The 16,496-nt window shown below is 20.5% G+C and overlaps 4 protein-coding genes across 6 annotated transcripts; 3 read left to right on the top strand and 1 right to left on the bottom strand.

Annotated features, from left to right (window-relative positions):
• The first annotated feature begins 122 nt into the window (after positions 1–122).
• LOC100578205 (uncharacterized) lies at positions 123–2,888 on the top strand. Its single transcript, NM_001256038.1, has 8 exons — positions 123–212; positions 327–624; positions 793–946; positions 1,033–1,175; positions 1,322–1,512; positions 1,590–1,977; positions 2,048–2,293; positions 2,352–2,888. Exons 1-8 carry the CDS (start codon positions 123–125, stop codon positions 2,786–2,788), a joined length of 1,947 nt encoding a protein of 648 aa, NP_001242967.1. The 3' UTR covers positions 2,789–2,888.
• Positions 2,889–3,604: 716 nt separating this feature from the next.
• On the top strand, positions 3,605–7,785 carry LOC727229 (protein HIRA homolog). The gene is made up of 11 exons (XM_001122939.5): positions 3,605–3,817; positions 3,897–3,959; positions 4,075–4,185; positions 4,258–4,856; positions 4,998–5,279; positions 5,363–5,622; positions 5,700–6,243; positions 6,313–6,502; positions 6,578–6,862; positions 6,921–7,015; positions 7,110–7,785. Exons 1-11 carry the CDS (start codon positions 3,781–3,783, stop codon positions 7,230–7,232), a joined length of 2,589 nt encoding a protein of 862 aa, XP_001122939.2. The 5' UTR covers positions 3,605–3,780; the 3' UTR covers positions 7,233–7,785.
• On the bottom strand, positions 7,106–12,662 carry LOC412361 (START domain-containing protein 10). Of its 2 annotated transcripts, none has more exons than XM_026441397.1 (8): positions 12,608–12,662; positions 12,133–12,299; positions 11,833–12,004; positions 11,585–11,732; positions 11,304–11,456; positions 11,101–11,225; positions 10,922–11,044; positions 7,106–7,211 (listed from the first exon to the last, which is right to left on the bottom strand). In XM_026441397.1, exons 2-8 carry the CDS (start codon positions 12,141–12,143, stop codon positions 7,203–7,205), a joined length of 741 nt encoding a protein of 246 aa, XP_026297182.1. In that variant the 5' UTR covers positions 12,144–12,299; positions 12,608–12,662; the 3' UTR covers positions 7,106–7,202. The 2 variants fall into 2 exon arrangements, with proteins under 2 accessions (XP_026297182.1, XP_026297176.1); XM_026441391.1 differs by lacking the exon at positions 7,106–7,211 and adding an exon at positions 10,615–10,798.
• A 42-nt stretch (positions 12,663–12,704) lies between these two features.
• LOC412362 (glucose 1,6-bisphosphate synthase) lies at positions 12,705–16,113 on the top strand. 2 transcript variants are annotated; one of them, XM_026441378.1, is made up of 10 exons: positions 12,705–12,816; positions 13,397–13,501; positions 13,591–13,847; positions 13,977–14,439; positions 14,672–14,859; positions 14,930–15,107; positions 15,176–15,399; positions 15,523–15,628; positions 15,690–15,916; positions 15,989–16,113. In XM_026441378.1, the coding sequence occupies exons 2-10, from the start codon at positions 13,424–13,426 to the stop codon at positions 16,098–16,100; spliced, it is 1,833 nt and encodes a 610-aa protein (XP_026297163.1). In that variant the 5' UTR covers positions 12,705–12,816; positions 13,397–13,423; the 3' UTR covers positions 16,101–16,113. The 2 variants fall into 2 exon arrangements, with proteins under 2 accessions (XP_026297163.1, XP_026297168.1); XM_026441383.1 differs by having other exon boundaries at positions 15,967–16,105.
• Positions 16,114–16,496: the final 383 nt, after the last annotated feature.

Below are 16,496 nucleotides of genomic sequence, written 5' to 3'. Positions count from 1 at the left end.
TTATTGTTGTAAAATGATTGAAATATTTAATATTTAAGATAACATTATATTTATAATATTATTACTAGAATTAATATTATCTATAATATTTTATATAAAATAGTTAATTTTACATTAATGTAATGGCCATAAGTGCGTCTTTTCATCGTAATGTACTCTTATTAACTCAAGTAATTCAACCTAATAATGAGTTCAAAAAATATTTTCGTGAGGTACATTTTTTATTAAGTATTAAATAAAATGTTAAATATGTTTGAAATATGTTTAAACATATTACATTACTTTTTATAATTTTTGCATTGATTAAATAATATTTTAATTTTTAGGGTATGTTTGACAAACCCAATACAGCAGGTTTCCTACATATTTCATATTATTTATTAACAATATATGATTCAGAACGTTTTAAAAAGCTGATTGAATGGCCTGTAATTTGCAAGAAAACTGAAGCAAAGTATCGTAATAATGTTAAGGATTATTTAACAATTATATCTGCAGAAAATCTTGATATTGATTTTCCACCTATACTTACCTCTCACTTAATTCACGCAGGTGGAACTAAATTTACAATTATTATGTGGAAATTATCAGAAGTAGTTATAAGAAGATACCTTATAAGGGAAAGTAAGATTATTATTTATAAATATATTATTTATTAATAGAAATTATTTTCATAATATATTATTTTTTTATTTATTATCATAAAATTGATTTAAATTATATTATATATTTATTATAAATTTCTTATATTTATATAAATATTTTTATACTAAAAAATTTTATTTTCTATAGCTAGTAATAATATTGCATTTGCACCACGAATAGGAAATAAAGGAAATCTAGCAAAAAAATTTTTAGAAGAAACCAATGCTAAAATTAGTTTTAATATTTTGAACCAACATAAAAATTTATTAGAAATGGAGAATACAATTAAATATGTTTTGCAGTAATATTTATTTTCTTTTTATTTATATATAATTAAAAATTCCTTTTCAATTAAAATATTAATTAAATGTAATATTCATTTTTTAGGAAAGAAAATGAAAGACTAAATAAAAGTAGAGCAGAAATTTTTGAAAAAGAGCAATTAATAATAAATCTTCCGCAAACAGCACCAGTACATCCTTCAATTAAAAAATATTTAAGAGATATAGATAATGAAGAAGCAACAAAAAGTTGGTATCATATTTAATCCATTTTTTTCCTTTAATATATGTATATATATATTTATGTATATTTATTATAGTTAATATTATATATTTATTTATAATTAGTATTATTTATAATTTTAGTCATCAAAATAATAATTTATTAATTTTAGAATGGAAAATGCATATAAATAAATGCATAAATCATATACAAAAGAGAAATGTAATTTTGAAAGATATTGAACAGCTTAGTCATAAAATTAATAATATAATACTAAGTAATACTAATGATATTAAAATGTTAAATACAAAACAAAAAATAAATCATTTAGAAATTTCAGAATTATTTTCTCCAGATATGCAAGTAAGTATTATAATGTATATGTTATTACATATATTAATGAGAAGTAATAAAAATAAAAATAAATTTTTATATTTCAGTGTCTTTTGTTTCGATTATATAAAGATGATAAATTAATATTAAATAATTTTATTTTATTATTTCATTTTCTTTTAACTCAACTAAAAAAACGATTAAAATTAAATATATTAGAAGATTTTTCAGAATATTCACTACAAATAGAAGGTAGTTGTAAAGATATAAAAGCTGCATTCAATATAATGCAAACACATTTAATAGATATCACAAAAATAATGTTAGAAACACAAGATATTTTATATCAAAAAAAAATATATGATCATAATGATACTATATTACCTATGATGAATAATGTACTTATTATGTCATCTCCTCTTATTAAAATTAATACAAACTGTAATGATGAAGAAAATAATTTTCAGAGAAGATTACAATTAACTCCAGTAGAAGGTAAGATTGATATTAAGATTGATTTAAAATTGTTATATATATATGTAATATATTTAAAAATATTTTTTAGCTCCGCATAAATCATTATTTTCAAGATATGAACATCTAAAACAAAGTCATGTATCACATGGATCAAAATTAAGAGAAAATTTATTAATATCACGAATTAATTTTGATGATGTAATTGTAAATGTAAATAATGATAAGCCATCTTTATATACACATATGATATCATCTAAAAAAAATTTGTCATCTTTCAAACAAGCAGAAAAATATTCACGATTATTTTCTACTCGTATAAAACGAAATACAATAGGTATGTAACCATTATTTAGTTTTTTTTGGAAATTGAAAACTTCTTTTTTTTTTCACAGCAGCAGCAAATGCAAGTATAATGTCTTTATCTTGTTCTTCAAAAGCAAATTCAACCACAATTGCAAATGCAATTGAAGAAATACATGATATATCGGATCTTAATTTAAATAAATCAGAAGTCATTTCAACAAAAAGTATCTGTAATATAAAGGTAGAATTTGCTACTCCAGAAAAATTGACTGTTGAACAAGAAAAATCAGAAGATATATTAGAAATGGAAGATATGATAAATGATTTCTCAAATAAAGCTAATGCACATAATATATATAAAACAATAGAAATTAAAGGTGATGATAATAATATCATTGTAACTGACCAAACTAAACAAAATAGACGTTCTATTGGAGATTTAGTTGAACGTTATAAAAAATTACTGAAAGTAAGCAATCGTACACCAAGTCCTAATATTAATAATACAAAATGTGATAATAAATAGTTGTAAAAATTGAAAACTATTGTAAAATTATATTATAGAATTGACCATTTATCAATATGTACCAATTGTAAGAAAATACATTTTTATAGTTTATTTAAAACAAAATTTAATTATTTTTTTATATATTTACTAAATTTTTAAAAAATATGTGTAAATTATTAAAAAATTAAGTTAAAAAAAAATTGTAATAATTTATTATAATGATATATTCCATCATTAACATTTATGTTAATCATTAACATTTATGTTAAAAAAAAATATTTGAATTTATTTTTTATAATTTATATTAAAAAATTAACCTATTAAAAAAATATACAATAGTATATATATATATATATATATATATATACAATAGTATATATATATATATACTATTATATATACATATATATATATATACTATTATATATATATATATAATATGTATGTACGTATATACATATATATATAAGAACATATAAATGCATATAAGAACAGATCATTCATAGATTTATATTTTGAAAAAATTGATTTTAAAATTCATTATGATATTTATATTTATGTAATTAAAATGTAATTTTTTAAATAATATTATCTATAATATTTTAACATTATTATACATATATATATATATTTTTTTTATATAAGCCATTTATTTTGCTATGACAATATTATATTTATAATACAATAATTTCTTAAACTATATAAAATAATTAAGATTTTGTGTAAGTACAAAAAATTATTTAAAAAGTGCAATATTACATGATTATTATATATATCATAATATAATAATTTATCATATCATAATTTCAATAATTTTAATATGTTCATAGAAATTCACCAAAATATATTGCCGGTAGTAGAATATGTATATGTTGTGTTTGTATTTTAATTTAAGGTTATACTACTTAACAAAGTGTATTATGTTCAAATAAAATAAAAATTCCAATTAAATATTAGTGTATTTAATTATGGAAAAGAATCATTGAATTGACAAAATTTTAATAAACATTATGAAACTAGTAAAACCTAATTGGGTTACCCACGATGGTTTGTATAAAATATATTATTTGAATTTATCTAATGTTTATAATTGTATTTTCATATTTATAAAATTTTTATTTTTTAGGATATTCAATCTTTTCCGTGGATATACATCCTGATGGAAAAAGATTTGCTACTGGTGGCCAAGGTATATTAATTTCTTTAATTTATTTATTTATTAACAATTTTTTTTATAAAATATATTGATTTTGTTATTTTGATATAGTTTTTTTATTTATATTTATTATTATTATTAATTATAGGTGGTGATTCTGGTAGAGTTGTTATATGGAATATGGAACCAGTAGTTAATGAAATTGCAGAATTAGATGAAAATATTCCAAAAATGTTATGTCAATTAGATAATCATCTTGGTATGATACATGATAAAATTTAGTATATTTTCTAAAATATATTATATTGATAAATTAATATAAAATTTATAGCTTGTGTCAATTGTGTGAGATGGAGTAATACTGGATTGTTAGCATCAGGTGGTGTAGATAAATTAATTATGATCTGGAGATTGTCAGGTGGATCAGGTGGAAGTTCAATATTTGGTGGAAAATCCAGTATTGAAACATGGCGTTGCATAGCTACATTACGTTCACATGAAGCTGATGTACTTGATCTTGCATGGGCACCACATAGTCCATGGTTAGCTTCTGCATCAGTAGATAACAGTGTAATTGTATGGGATGCATCAAAATTTCCAGCTATTGTAGCTGTTTTAAAAGGTCATACTGGATTTGTAAAAGGAATTACATGGGATCCTGTAGGAAAATATTTAGCATCTCAATCTGATGATAAAACATTAAGAGTATGGCGTACTACAGATTGGACAGAAGCTGCATTAATATCAGAACCATTTGATGAATGCGGTGGAACAACTCATGTTTTAAGACTTTCTTGGAGTCCAGATGGACAATATTTAGTATCAGCTCATGCAATGAATGGTGGAGGTCCAACAGCACAAATAATTGAAAGAGATGGATGGACACAAGATAAAGATTTTGTTGGTCATCGTAAAGCTGTCACATGTGTGGTATATATCTAATCTAAAAACAATAAATTTTATAATTTATATATTTAAAATTATTAAATATATTTAATTCATTAATATTCTTTATATATATATATATATATATATATATATATATATATATTCATTCTTTATATGTTGCAGAGATTTAATGGTAATATTTTACAAAAGAAGCAACCTGGTTCTTCTAAACCACAACAATATTGTTGCGTTGCTATAGGATCACGTGATCGTTCTTTATCTGTATGGTTAACATCTCTAAAACGGCCTTTAGTTGTAATTCATGAATTATTTACACATTCAGTCTTAGATGCTAGTTGGTCACCATGTGGTCTTCGATTAGCTGCTTGTTCTTGGGATGGATCTGTTGTACTTATTGAATTTACACAACAAGAATTAGGTCAACCATTAGATCCTGCTGAACAGGTATTACATAAAATTATACAAAATATTTTAATAACAAATTATATATTTATTATTAGTATGTAATTATTTTTATTTTATTATAGAGTAGTCTTCATGAACGTTTATATGGTAAACCATTAGTTCAAGGTGGTTGCACAGTAATGGAAGCACCTGAACTTCTTAATCTAAAAACATCGGTACCGTCGACACAAACTACAACACTTTTAAATACAAATTTACATCCACCCACTACTACTGCAACTACTCCTGCCAAAGGTCCAATTAATAAGCAAATTGAAACAAGAACATCAGATGGTAAAAGACGAATAACACCAATGTTTATACCACCACCATCTGATACAATGTAAGTTAGAGATTTTATTTTTACAATATTATAATTTCTTATATGTATTTTTTATTAAATTAATTATTTTTATTTAGGGATTCTTCAAGTAATAGATTAAGAACGCCAACATTTACAAGTCAAGTAAAAAGTTCTATTGTTATTGAAAAACGAAATGATGTTGTGACGCCCAATGTTACTTCTTCTGTACATTCAACGAATATAAATAGCCAAACTTCTACACTAACATTGAAACGTCGTGATCAGTCCACACCAAAATCATATCACACTTCATTTAACAAAAAACCAAAAATTACATCTGAAAGAAATACAAATCAAATTATACTGCCTCCATTAAAACCGTCCAGTTCATTATCTCAACAAGCTGGTCATTATGCAGTAACTGTTACTAATAGCCAAGGTTTAGCTCATTTACAAGTATTTAAAGGTACAGATTCTGAACCAACTTGGGATTTGTATTTGGGATATAGTGCTGTAGCGCTTGCAGCGTCGCCGGCAGTTATAGCACTTGGATTAGAAGATGGTAGTCTGCATACATTTCATCCTATAAAAGGATGCCGTCCAGCACCACCTTTAGCACCACCTGCACCACTTGCAAAAGTTCATGCAGTTGGAAATGCAGTATTAATTTTTTAATTATTATTTTTAATTTAAAAATAATTATTATTCAAAATGTATCAATATTTTTAGGTAATGGTTATATCAAGTTGTGGTGCTGTACGTGTTTGGGAAATAGGATATTCATGTAGAATGATAGTTTCTACATCTGCTGCACATTTAGCAGTACCTGGTACTTCTTTATTGTCCTGTACTTTATATAATGGAATGCCGCATTTAGCTTTTACTAATGCTAGAGCATATATATATCATAAAGAAATGGGTATATAAATTATATTATTAATAAAATCAATATATTTTATACATTATATATAATATATTTATAAAAAAATATTAGGTACATGGTTATTAATCGGCGATAGTCAAGATCCTATATGGCGTTGGGCTTCATTTAATGCATCAAGTGCATCGGGAAACAGAGCTCCCAAAGGCCCATTATCTTCCTTACAAGAAGGACTATTTAGAACAGCAGGAAATACTTTCCCTAATCCGAGATTACCACATAGTGCTCCGAGCGTAGTATCTTATTTAGAACAACAATTACTTGCTTCTAAGGCTCTTGGAAGTGCTCAAGAATATATGCATTGGCTCATGGCTTTAGTATCATTTTTATTAACTCAAGGTATAGATATATATTTTTTAATTTTATCTTCATATTTTATAAAATAACATTTTTTTAGATGGATTGGAAAAACGTCTGAGATTAATCCTAGATGAATTTTTGGGTCCAAGTCATACATCGGCTTCTAAAAGTATATGGGATCCTTTAATTTTGGTATTATTTTAGTATATATTCTATTAATATATTATTATTAATTATATAAATATAATTTCATAATAAAATCAATATTTTTTTATTCATTATATAGGGAATTAAAAAACATAAACTTTTGGAAGATGTATTATCTATTATTGGAGGACATCTTCGTTGGCAAAGATTGTATCTTGAATATATGGAACAATTAACAGCGCTAAAAAACCAAATTAATTAAAAGCAATTATTAAAAATATATATTTAAAATAATATATAAAACAAAATATGATTATTATATGTTCTAAAAAGGTGTTAGAAAACTTGAGAACATAATTATATTTATAATAAAAAAAAAAAATTATGATGGTAAGTTCATAAATTTCTTACTTCGAATAATTAAATAATATGATCATTTCCAATTTTAACAATAATAACATAACTATGTAAATAAATAGCGATTCAATTTCATATCTCATCATTTTTTATTATTTTTTTAATTTAAATATTACAATACATTACTACAAATAAATATACAAATATATATACACAAATTAAATATATTTTTAAAGCAAGAAATTTATGAATTCATAATTATAAAAACTGCCTTATTTATTTTAAATTCTGAAATCGCGCTCAGGTTTTCAAGTGCCCTTTTAGGATTAACATTTACATTTCTTGTATATTTTTAAAAATAATCTTTATAAAACAAAAATATTGTACAGTTTTTTTTATATCGTACACAATGTGATGAAAATATGAAATATAATAATAATAGTGAGATTTTATATTAAACAAATGATTTTTTTTTATTTTGAAGCTTAATAACATTTATTATTAAACAAAAATTTAAGTATTTGTTTTTACTAGAAAAATTTCTAATATTTGTACGTAATATTATGTATAAGAGTAAAAAGATACAAGATATTAGTTGATTAGAAATTTTAACAATTTTATATCACTTTTATACAATACATTTTAAACAAATCAAGAATCAGACAATATATATAACGATTATTAAACTTTAATATTAACATGAAAATATTTTCCTTATTTAGATTATAATTATATTTATTCATATAAAAAATACTTATACTAATACAATATAATATTCAAAAATATAATACAATAAAGAAATCATTTGATGTATTTCATATAATTTGAATATATGCTATTTCACAAACTTATTAAATTTTTTAATAAAATTATAATACAAAATAATGTAGTGAATATAAATAAATATTAGAAAATTCTTTCTTATATAAAATTAATAATAAAATTATAAAATTTATGAAGTACATCAAATTAAATATATATAATATTATATCTATAATAAAAATTATTATTTATGTTAAATACAATTGTTTTATATATTGTTTTAATATATTTTTTTAATAATTGTAATATAATATAAAAATGTATTATATATTTATCATCAATATTTTCATATGTATATAACAGATAAAAATAATATTTACATGAATAATAAACTATTCACATATATTTTATTGTATATAAAACATAAGACATTTAAAACATTGAAAAAAACATTGAAAATAAGCAATTATCGATTAATAAATCATATTAAATTTATGTTTTTTTATATACTATACAAATTTGCATCAAGATATTTACATTATTCAATCTATACTAAATAACATAATATAAAATATAAATTATAAATATAAATATAAATACAGAATTTGTTTGCAAAACATTTTGTATAAAAATAATCATTTTAAAAATTCCTAAAAACAATATAAAATTATTTTTATATAATAAAATTTATAAATATTTTCATATAATAAATGATATGAATATATTTTCATTCATGAATTCAATAATGAATTTCATATAATTATATTTTTCGATATAAGAACACATAGATATATAATATAAAAATTCTAGACATAAATGCAAAAATATTATATTTATATGATGAAATTTTCAGTTATTTATTTGTCTCTCAATTGACATTGTAATTAAGAAAATAAAAATGCTCAATATAACTTCAGATGAAAATATGTTAAATATGCATAAATTAATTTTATCTTTATATTAAGGCATTTATATTTTAAGGCATTTACGATTAGGCTCAAAATATTTGAATTATTATATACAAAAAAATAAAATCAATTTCCTTTAAAAAATTGAAATATTCTAAAATACTAAATTTAAAAAAATCGTTAATAATATAACAAATAATGTATATTATGACATACATGTATGATATAATATATAAAAGTAGATTCAAAAATTATATTGAATATAAAATGTATAAATGATATAAGAATATGTTAACTATTCAAGCAGAATATTTATTGAATTTAGAAAATTATTTGATAAAAAATTTTTTTTAGAAAATATAAAAATTTCTAATAAAAAAATTATTATTGCAAAACTAAAAAATTTTATCTTATTTGATGCATATGTGTACTTCTAACTATCTATAATTATTGTCAGAACAAATAAATTAATATGTAGCAATCAATAAGAATCTAATTTTAAAAATAAAAAAAAAAATAAATTTTTGATAAAATAATTACATTTCATTTATAAAAAATTATCACATATTTCAAATTATCAAATTATTAAAAATAAAAAATATTATAATTCAACATTATGTTTAAAAAACTTAAATAATACCATTATTATACATATATATAATTATTATTTTTACTTCTATTCTATTCTAATTAATATTTCGAAAACTCACATTAGTATGATACAAAAATGTTTATAATTTATAATCATTATCTATGTATTGAGCTAATGCAATTATTTTAATTTTTAATAACTTTTAAACCTTTTGTATGTTTAATAATCGCCCTCATTTAAAAAAAAATTACAATATATAATACTTAATTATTCATATTAAGAAATATATACAAATAAATATAAATTTAAAATCAAGACTATTATATATTAAATTAAATCATATGTAACATATACTTTCAACAATACATATATCAATAACACATATCTTCAATTCAATAATGAATTCTAATTAATATTTAATACAAGGCAGACTATAAAATATATTAATTATATCTTTCATTATAATAATATTCAGTATATTAACAATTGTGATACTATTATTATCAATATAATTAATGAATTTTAAAATCTATGTTAAATAGTGCATATATATATATACATATATATATATATATATATATATATATATATATATATTTTTATAATTATACAGAATGTTAATATATTTATGGGAAAATCAGTTTGGAAAATCAATTTTAGAGACAAATTCTCAAAACAAACAAACTCAAAAATTAATACAAGAATATTGGTTAAATATTGTTTATTAAGTTATAATTATTTAAGTTTGTGTTAGATAAAATAAGATAAAAGTATAAAATAATAAAATAAGATAGTAAGTAAAATCGTTCTATATGTGTTACATTATTGCTTTATCTAATGCAATTTAAATTACTTATAATTAATTTCAATCAAGATTTGTATATAACAATTTTTATGTTTGTTTTAGTCTCTAAAATCAATCTTCTAAAAGAGTCTCATAAATTAATAATATTCTATATATATATATATATATATATATATATATATATAGATATATTTATATGCATAAATCAAACTTTATTAAGCTTTATTAATATTATGATCTTTCATAATACTGCAGTTTATAATTTTAATTATTATATTGTTTTTCAATATAAAGACCTACTATATTGAACAAATCTAATCACTATCGATTGTAACAGATTCTTTTAATTCTGATTCATCAACATAATGATTCTTTGAATTTCTTTCTTCTGCAGATTTTACACACTACAACAATTTATTAATGAATTTATTTAAATTATTATCAATTATTGTATTCAAAGTTATAATTACTATCTTATCAAATATATTTTCTCTCTAAAATTTTATAAAAAATTACAAAAAACTTACGTCTTCAATTCTTATACGAGGTGATGCAATTTGTTCAGGAAAATGCCAAGGTTTATAATTTGGATTATTAACTAATTTCCAATTAGGATAAGCTACAGAAGCTTTATGTAATTTTTTAACCATCTAAAATAAAAAATATAATTTAAAAATTTGATACAAATGAATATAAAAATATATACCTTTGGAGCAAATATTTGTGTAATTTTATTAACTAGCCAAACTGGTAATTTTCCATGTGGATCAGTATGAGATACATAACCCAATTCAGAACCATCACCATTTCGAGATGGTCTTACAATATATCCTTAAAGAATTTAATAATGAAATAATATAAATACATATAGATAAATAATGAAATTTATATTTTATATTCAAATTTTACCTGTAAGATAAGATGTTGCCCGAACAAATTGTTTTCGTGGAGGATAATCTTTATGAAAAACAGAATGATTCAAAATTAATTGTTCTATACCAGTATCAAGCCATGATCTTTGTAGAATAAAATCTCTGTTTTTTAATGGAGATGGACAGGCCACTAATTAATATATATATTATATATTATATATATATATATATATATATATATACATATTATTTTTATATAAATAATTATAATCTCTTTATATAAACAAATAAAATTAATCAATAATATTAAATACTTGCTTGAATAATAACCAATATCATTATTTGGATTAAAAAAACCTATGTCTTTTGATTCTATCATATGAGTATCCCAAACCTTTCGATATTCAGGATCATGTAATACATCATATAATGTTTCTGGAAGGACATCAGGAAAACGAGTTCTAATCTGTAAAATATTTAAATAAATAAAATTATAAATAATTTTAAAATTATAAAGAATAATAGGAAATTAAAAAATTACAAAAAATAAATTAAAAAATACCTACTTTTACCATTCTAAAACTAATTCCTGATACAGATTTTGTCCAAACTGATAAATCAGGTTTATTATAATCTAATCTCCAATCATTATTATTATCATACAATTGTTTCAATTTCTCAAAATCTTTATCTTCAGCAATTTTAACAATTCCAATATCCATTTTATAAGAATATTGTCTATGAAATAATTAATATAATTAATATATAAATATATTATAATTTTTAAAATAAATACAATAAATTTTTAAATAAATTTTATAAATTATTATTATCATATATTGATAAAAAGTTAAAAATCAAAATACCTGTTATTCATAGAGTTTTTAGAAGTTTAATAAAAAATCTATGCATGTTCAGATCTGGTACATAATAGGCTTTACATTTATGCCAGAATAATCTTTTGGCAGTCTTAATCATTGTTTTGATTTCCAAAGGTAAAAATTAAATGTATTATACTTGAATTTCATTCATACTAAAAGAAAAAAGTAAAAATATGCTAATTTTGGGTGAATTAATATAATGAATTGAAATACAACCTTTTGTCTAATAGAATACATTTTTAATTCTGTCATTATTAATCACTCATTACTGAATCATTAATAGTTGTATAATAACAATATTATAAATAATAATAGTAATATAAAGTTATAAGTAAGAATGACAATATAAATAAAAACAAAAATTTAAATAATTCGTACAAACAATATTTTGTATATTTTCCTGAAATTAAAAACAAATAATCTGGATAATAATTTTCTACCCTCGTATAAGTATACATACCTCATGTATATTAAAATCTGATCACTATTTACAGCATAAAAATATTTTAAAAAATTAAAAATAACTTATTTTATATATTTAATTTAAATCAACACAAATTGTATAAAAAAATATTTATAAAGTTAAATTTTAATCCATATAATAAAATTTGCACTGAAAGCATCTACTGACTTATGTGTTGTTACCGGTGTGATATATACTATTAACAGGTTAGTCGGTATTTAACATCAATGAGATTATCTTTATATTTACATTCTCTAAGTTTTTATTACATTAAAATATCATTTAATTTTTTATTTAAAGAATATTTTATTTTATTCGTAAGTATCTTAAATATAATTCTTAAATAGATATTGTTGAATTTATTATTATATTTTATATATAATTTTCTTTATATTTGGTAAATACATATCGATACATATATCTTTTTAAAGTTTAATATAATATTAATAATAATTTTTTATATATATTTGTAAATCATCTAGTTAAATCTTAAGTTAAAAAAAAAGGTTTTTTTAATTTAATAATCAAAAATATATAAAATATAATATGAAAAATAATATAAAAAATATATAAAATATAATTAATTTTAATAACTAAAATTAATTATTTTTAATTAATTAATTTATTTATAATTAATTATTATTTTTTTGTTGTGTATTCATAATATAAAAATTTTTTTTTATACAATACAAATTTATTTTTTTATTATTCATCAATAATATTTTTAAATATAATTAATTTCAATAATATTATTAAATTTATTCATAATTGCATTTTATATTTTAGGTTATTCTGTGCTGAAAAATATTTAAGATGGCTTTAAAAATTTCTGTTAATACTGGAAATATTGATTTGGATAATAAAATCAATGAATGGTTGAAATGGAACAAGGTTTTTAATATTTTGAATATAATTTAATATATATATATTATATTTCAAATGAATATATTAAATACAAAAATATATTTAATATCTTTTAGGATGTAATTCATGAACATAAAGTTCAAGAACTCATCCTTAATAATAATAAGAAAGTATTATCTTCCTTATTTTTAAAAAGACTTGAATTTGGTACAGCTGGTTTAAGAGGTCGTATGGGTCCAGGATATAATCAAATAAATGATTTAGTTATAATTCAAACTGGTCAAGGTTTATCAATGTATTTACTTGATACCATAGTTGATGCAACTGAAAAAGGCATCGTAATAGGATATGATGGACGTCATTGTAGTAAAAGGTAAAATTATTTAATTTATAATTTCTAATCACTATAAATTTCATATAACATTATTATAATATAATATATATATATATTATATATATTTGAATATTAATGTTAAATAAAATTTTTACAATATTATTTTAGATTTGCAGAATTAACTGCTGCAATTTTCATGGCAAAAAATATAAAAGTCTATCTTTTTTCAAAAGTTGTACCAACTCCATTTATACCTTATAGTATATTGAAATATAAATGTGCTGCTGGAGTAATGATTACAGCATCTCATAATCCTAAAAATGACAATGGTTATAAAGTTTATTGGGAGAATGGTGCACAAATAATATCACCACATGATAAAGAAATTCAAAAATATATATTTAATCATTTGGAACCAATGGAATCTTCATGGAATATAACAAAAATTTATGAAAATTCTTTATATCTAAATCCATGGGACAATATTATGCAATCTTATTTTAATGATCTCAAAGAAACTGTTTTATATCCAGAAGTAAATAAAAATACAATATTAAAATTTACTTATACTCCTATGCATGGAGTTGGATATCAATATATGACTGCAGCTTTTAATGCTGCAAATTTCAAGGTATTATTATAACTTTTTTGATATTTATTATATATAAATTTATTTTAAATAAAATTTATTACATAAATTTTTATAATTCAATTTTAGTCAAATTATTAATAAACATGTTAATAAATATATTAAACAAATATATTAATAAACATAAATAAATTAAACAAAACATTTTTTATATTATTTTAATTATTTTATTTAATTTATTATATTTTTTTTCAATAGCTATTATTCATTACAGCCATTTATAATAGTGGAAGAACAAAAGTTACCTGATCCGGAATTCCCAACTGTGAAATTTCCAAATCCTGAAGAAGGAAAAAGTACTCTAGATCTTAGCATACAAGTGGCAAATAAAAATTCTTCTTCTATTATCCTTGCCAATGATCCAGATGCAGATAGAGTAGCTTGTGCTACAAAAATGAAGAAGTACATGATACTTTTTATTAATATTTATGTAATTCTAGAATTTATTTATTATTTTTTATTATTTTAATAGTGATGAATGGTATATTTTTTCTGGTAATGAATTGGGAGCACTTTTGGGTTGGTGGATGATACATAAATATCAAGTACAACATACTGATACAGACTTTTCAAATGTATATATGTTGGCATCTACAGTTTCAAGTAAAATTTTAGCATCAATGGCTAAACAAGAAGGATTTAATTTTGAAGTATGTATGTTAAAAATAAAATTAAAATATTTATTATTTGTATCATATATTTTCTTTTGTTTTAAAAGGAAACATTAACAGGTTTTAAATGGATGGGTAATAAAACTATAGAATTAGAAAAAATGGGTAAAATAGTTCTGTTTGCATATGAAGAAGCTATTGGATTTATGTGTGGTTCAAAAGTTTTGGATAAAGATGGTATAAGTGCTGGAATGCATATAGCAGAATTAGCCGCTTATCTTGAAACTATGGGATTAACTCTGCATGACAAGTTAAATGAAATATATAATCAGTATGTAATCTTTTAATTTTGTCATATTTTATATTAGAAATATTTATTAAAATAAATGATATAATTATAATTTATGATCTTATAATTTTATATTTATTTATGATATATATATATTTGATTTAGATATGGATATCATATATCTAAGAATTCATATTGGATATGTCATGAACCAAATATAATCAAAAAAATATTTGAAAGATTACGGACATATTTGGGAAAACCAAATACAGTAAGACAATACATAATTAAAATATTATTATTATATTACTTTAATTTTAAATATTTTTTAGTATCCAACAAATATTCTCAATGGAAAGTATCCCATAATAGGTATTCGTGATTTAACAACTGGTTATGACAATACAAAACCAGAAAACAAGGCCATTTTACCTATTTCAAAATCTAATCAAATGATAACATTTACATTTAAAAATGGTTTAGTTGTAACATTAAGAACTAGTGGTACTGAACCTAAAATTAAATATTATAGTGAATTATGTGCATCTCCTGAAGAACAGTAAGTTTTTCATATTTTTAATAATTTTAATATAAGTTTAATTTTTGAAGATTTTATAAAATTATATTACAGAGATATTGAAGTATTAAAAACTATTCTTGATGAAATGATATCAGCTATTGTGATGGAATTTCTTCAACCTGAAATAAACAATCTTCTATGTCGTGATAAAGAAGAAAAGTAGTTAAAAAAAAAAATCTTATAATTTAAATTTATTGTTTTACAAAATAATATTATTATATTTTCTGATAACATATCTTTACTCAAAAGTGTTAATATATTTGTGGATTATCTTTAAATCGAATATATAGAAGTCAAAATAAACATAAAAATTAATGTATATAAATAACCAAAAATTTCTATAGTTCTATTTCTTTCATCTAACATAACTTTTAATTGCTTATAATGTAATAAGTGAACTTCAATCAAGATTTTTGTATAGCAACTTTTGTATTAATTCTAATCTTTAAAATTAATTTTTTAAAGGTGTTCCAAAATATATTAACATTTTGTATACAATTTAATTAACTTTATAATTTCTCATTATTTATAATTATAATCTTCAATGTATTTGATTTGA

The sequence above is a fragment of the Apis mellifera genome, linkage group LG1 (assembly GCF_003254395.2).
Source record: "Apis mellifera strain DH4 linkage group LG1, Amel_HAv3.1, whole genome shotgun sequence".
NCBI classification, from domain to species: domain Eukaryota; kingdom Metazoa; phylum Arthropoda; class Insecta; order Hymenoptera; family Apidae; genus Apis; species Apis mellifera.
Note: the sequence above shows the minus strand (reverse complement) of the source record. Positions and strands in the feature narration are given on the sequence as shown.

Coding starts and splice junctions, on each gene's coding strand:
- LOC100578205 (NM_001256038.1), top strand. CDS start 123: ATGGCCATAAGTGCGTCTTTTCATCGTAATGTACTCTTATTAACTCAA. Junction 947..1,032: donor ACAATTAAATATGTTTTGCA/GTAATATTTATT, acceptor TTCATTTTTTAG/GAAAGAAAATGAAAGACTAA. Junction 1,513..1,589: donor TATTTTCTCCAGATATGCAA/GTAAGTATTATA, acceptor TTTATATTTCAG/TGTCTTTTGTTTCGATTATA.
- LOC727229 (XM_001122939.5), top strand. CDS start 3,781: ATGAAACTAGTAAAACCTAATTGGGTTACCCACGATG. Junction 3,818..3,896: donor TAATTGGGTTACCCACGATG/GTTTGTATAAAA, acceptor TTTATTTTTTAG/GATATTCAATCTTTTCCGTG. Junction 7,016..7,109: donor TATGGGATCCTTTAATTTTG/GTATTATTTTAG, acceptor TTCATTATATAG/GGAATTAAAAAACATAAACT.
- LOC412361 (XM_026441391.1), bottom strand. Junction 11,457..11,584: donor TGATATTGGTTATTATTCAA/GCAAGTATTTAA, acceptor TATATTAATTAG/TGGCCTGTCCATCTCCATTA. Junction 11,045..11,100: donor CACAAATATTTGCTCCAAAG/GTATATATTTTT, acceptor TTTTTATTTTAG/ATGGTTAAAAAATTACATAA.
- LOC412362 (XM_026441378.1), top strand. CDS start 13,424: ATGGCTTTAAAAATTTCTGTTAATACTGGAAATATTGATTTGGATAAT. Junction 13,502..13,590: donor AATGGTTGAAATGGAACAAG/GTTTTTAATATT, acceptor AATATCTTTTAG/GATGTAATTCATGAACATAA. Junction 14,440..14,671: donor TTAATGCTGCAAATTTCAAG/GTATTATTATAA, acceptor TATTCATTACAG/CCATTTATAATAGTGGAAGA.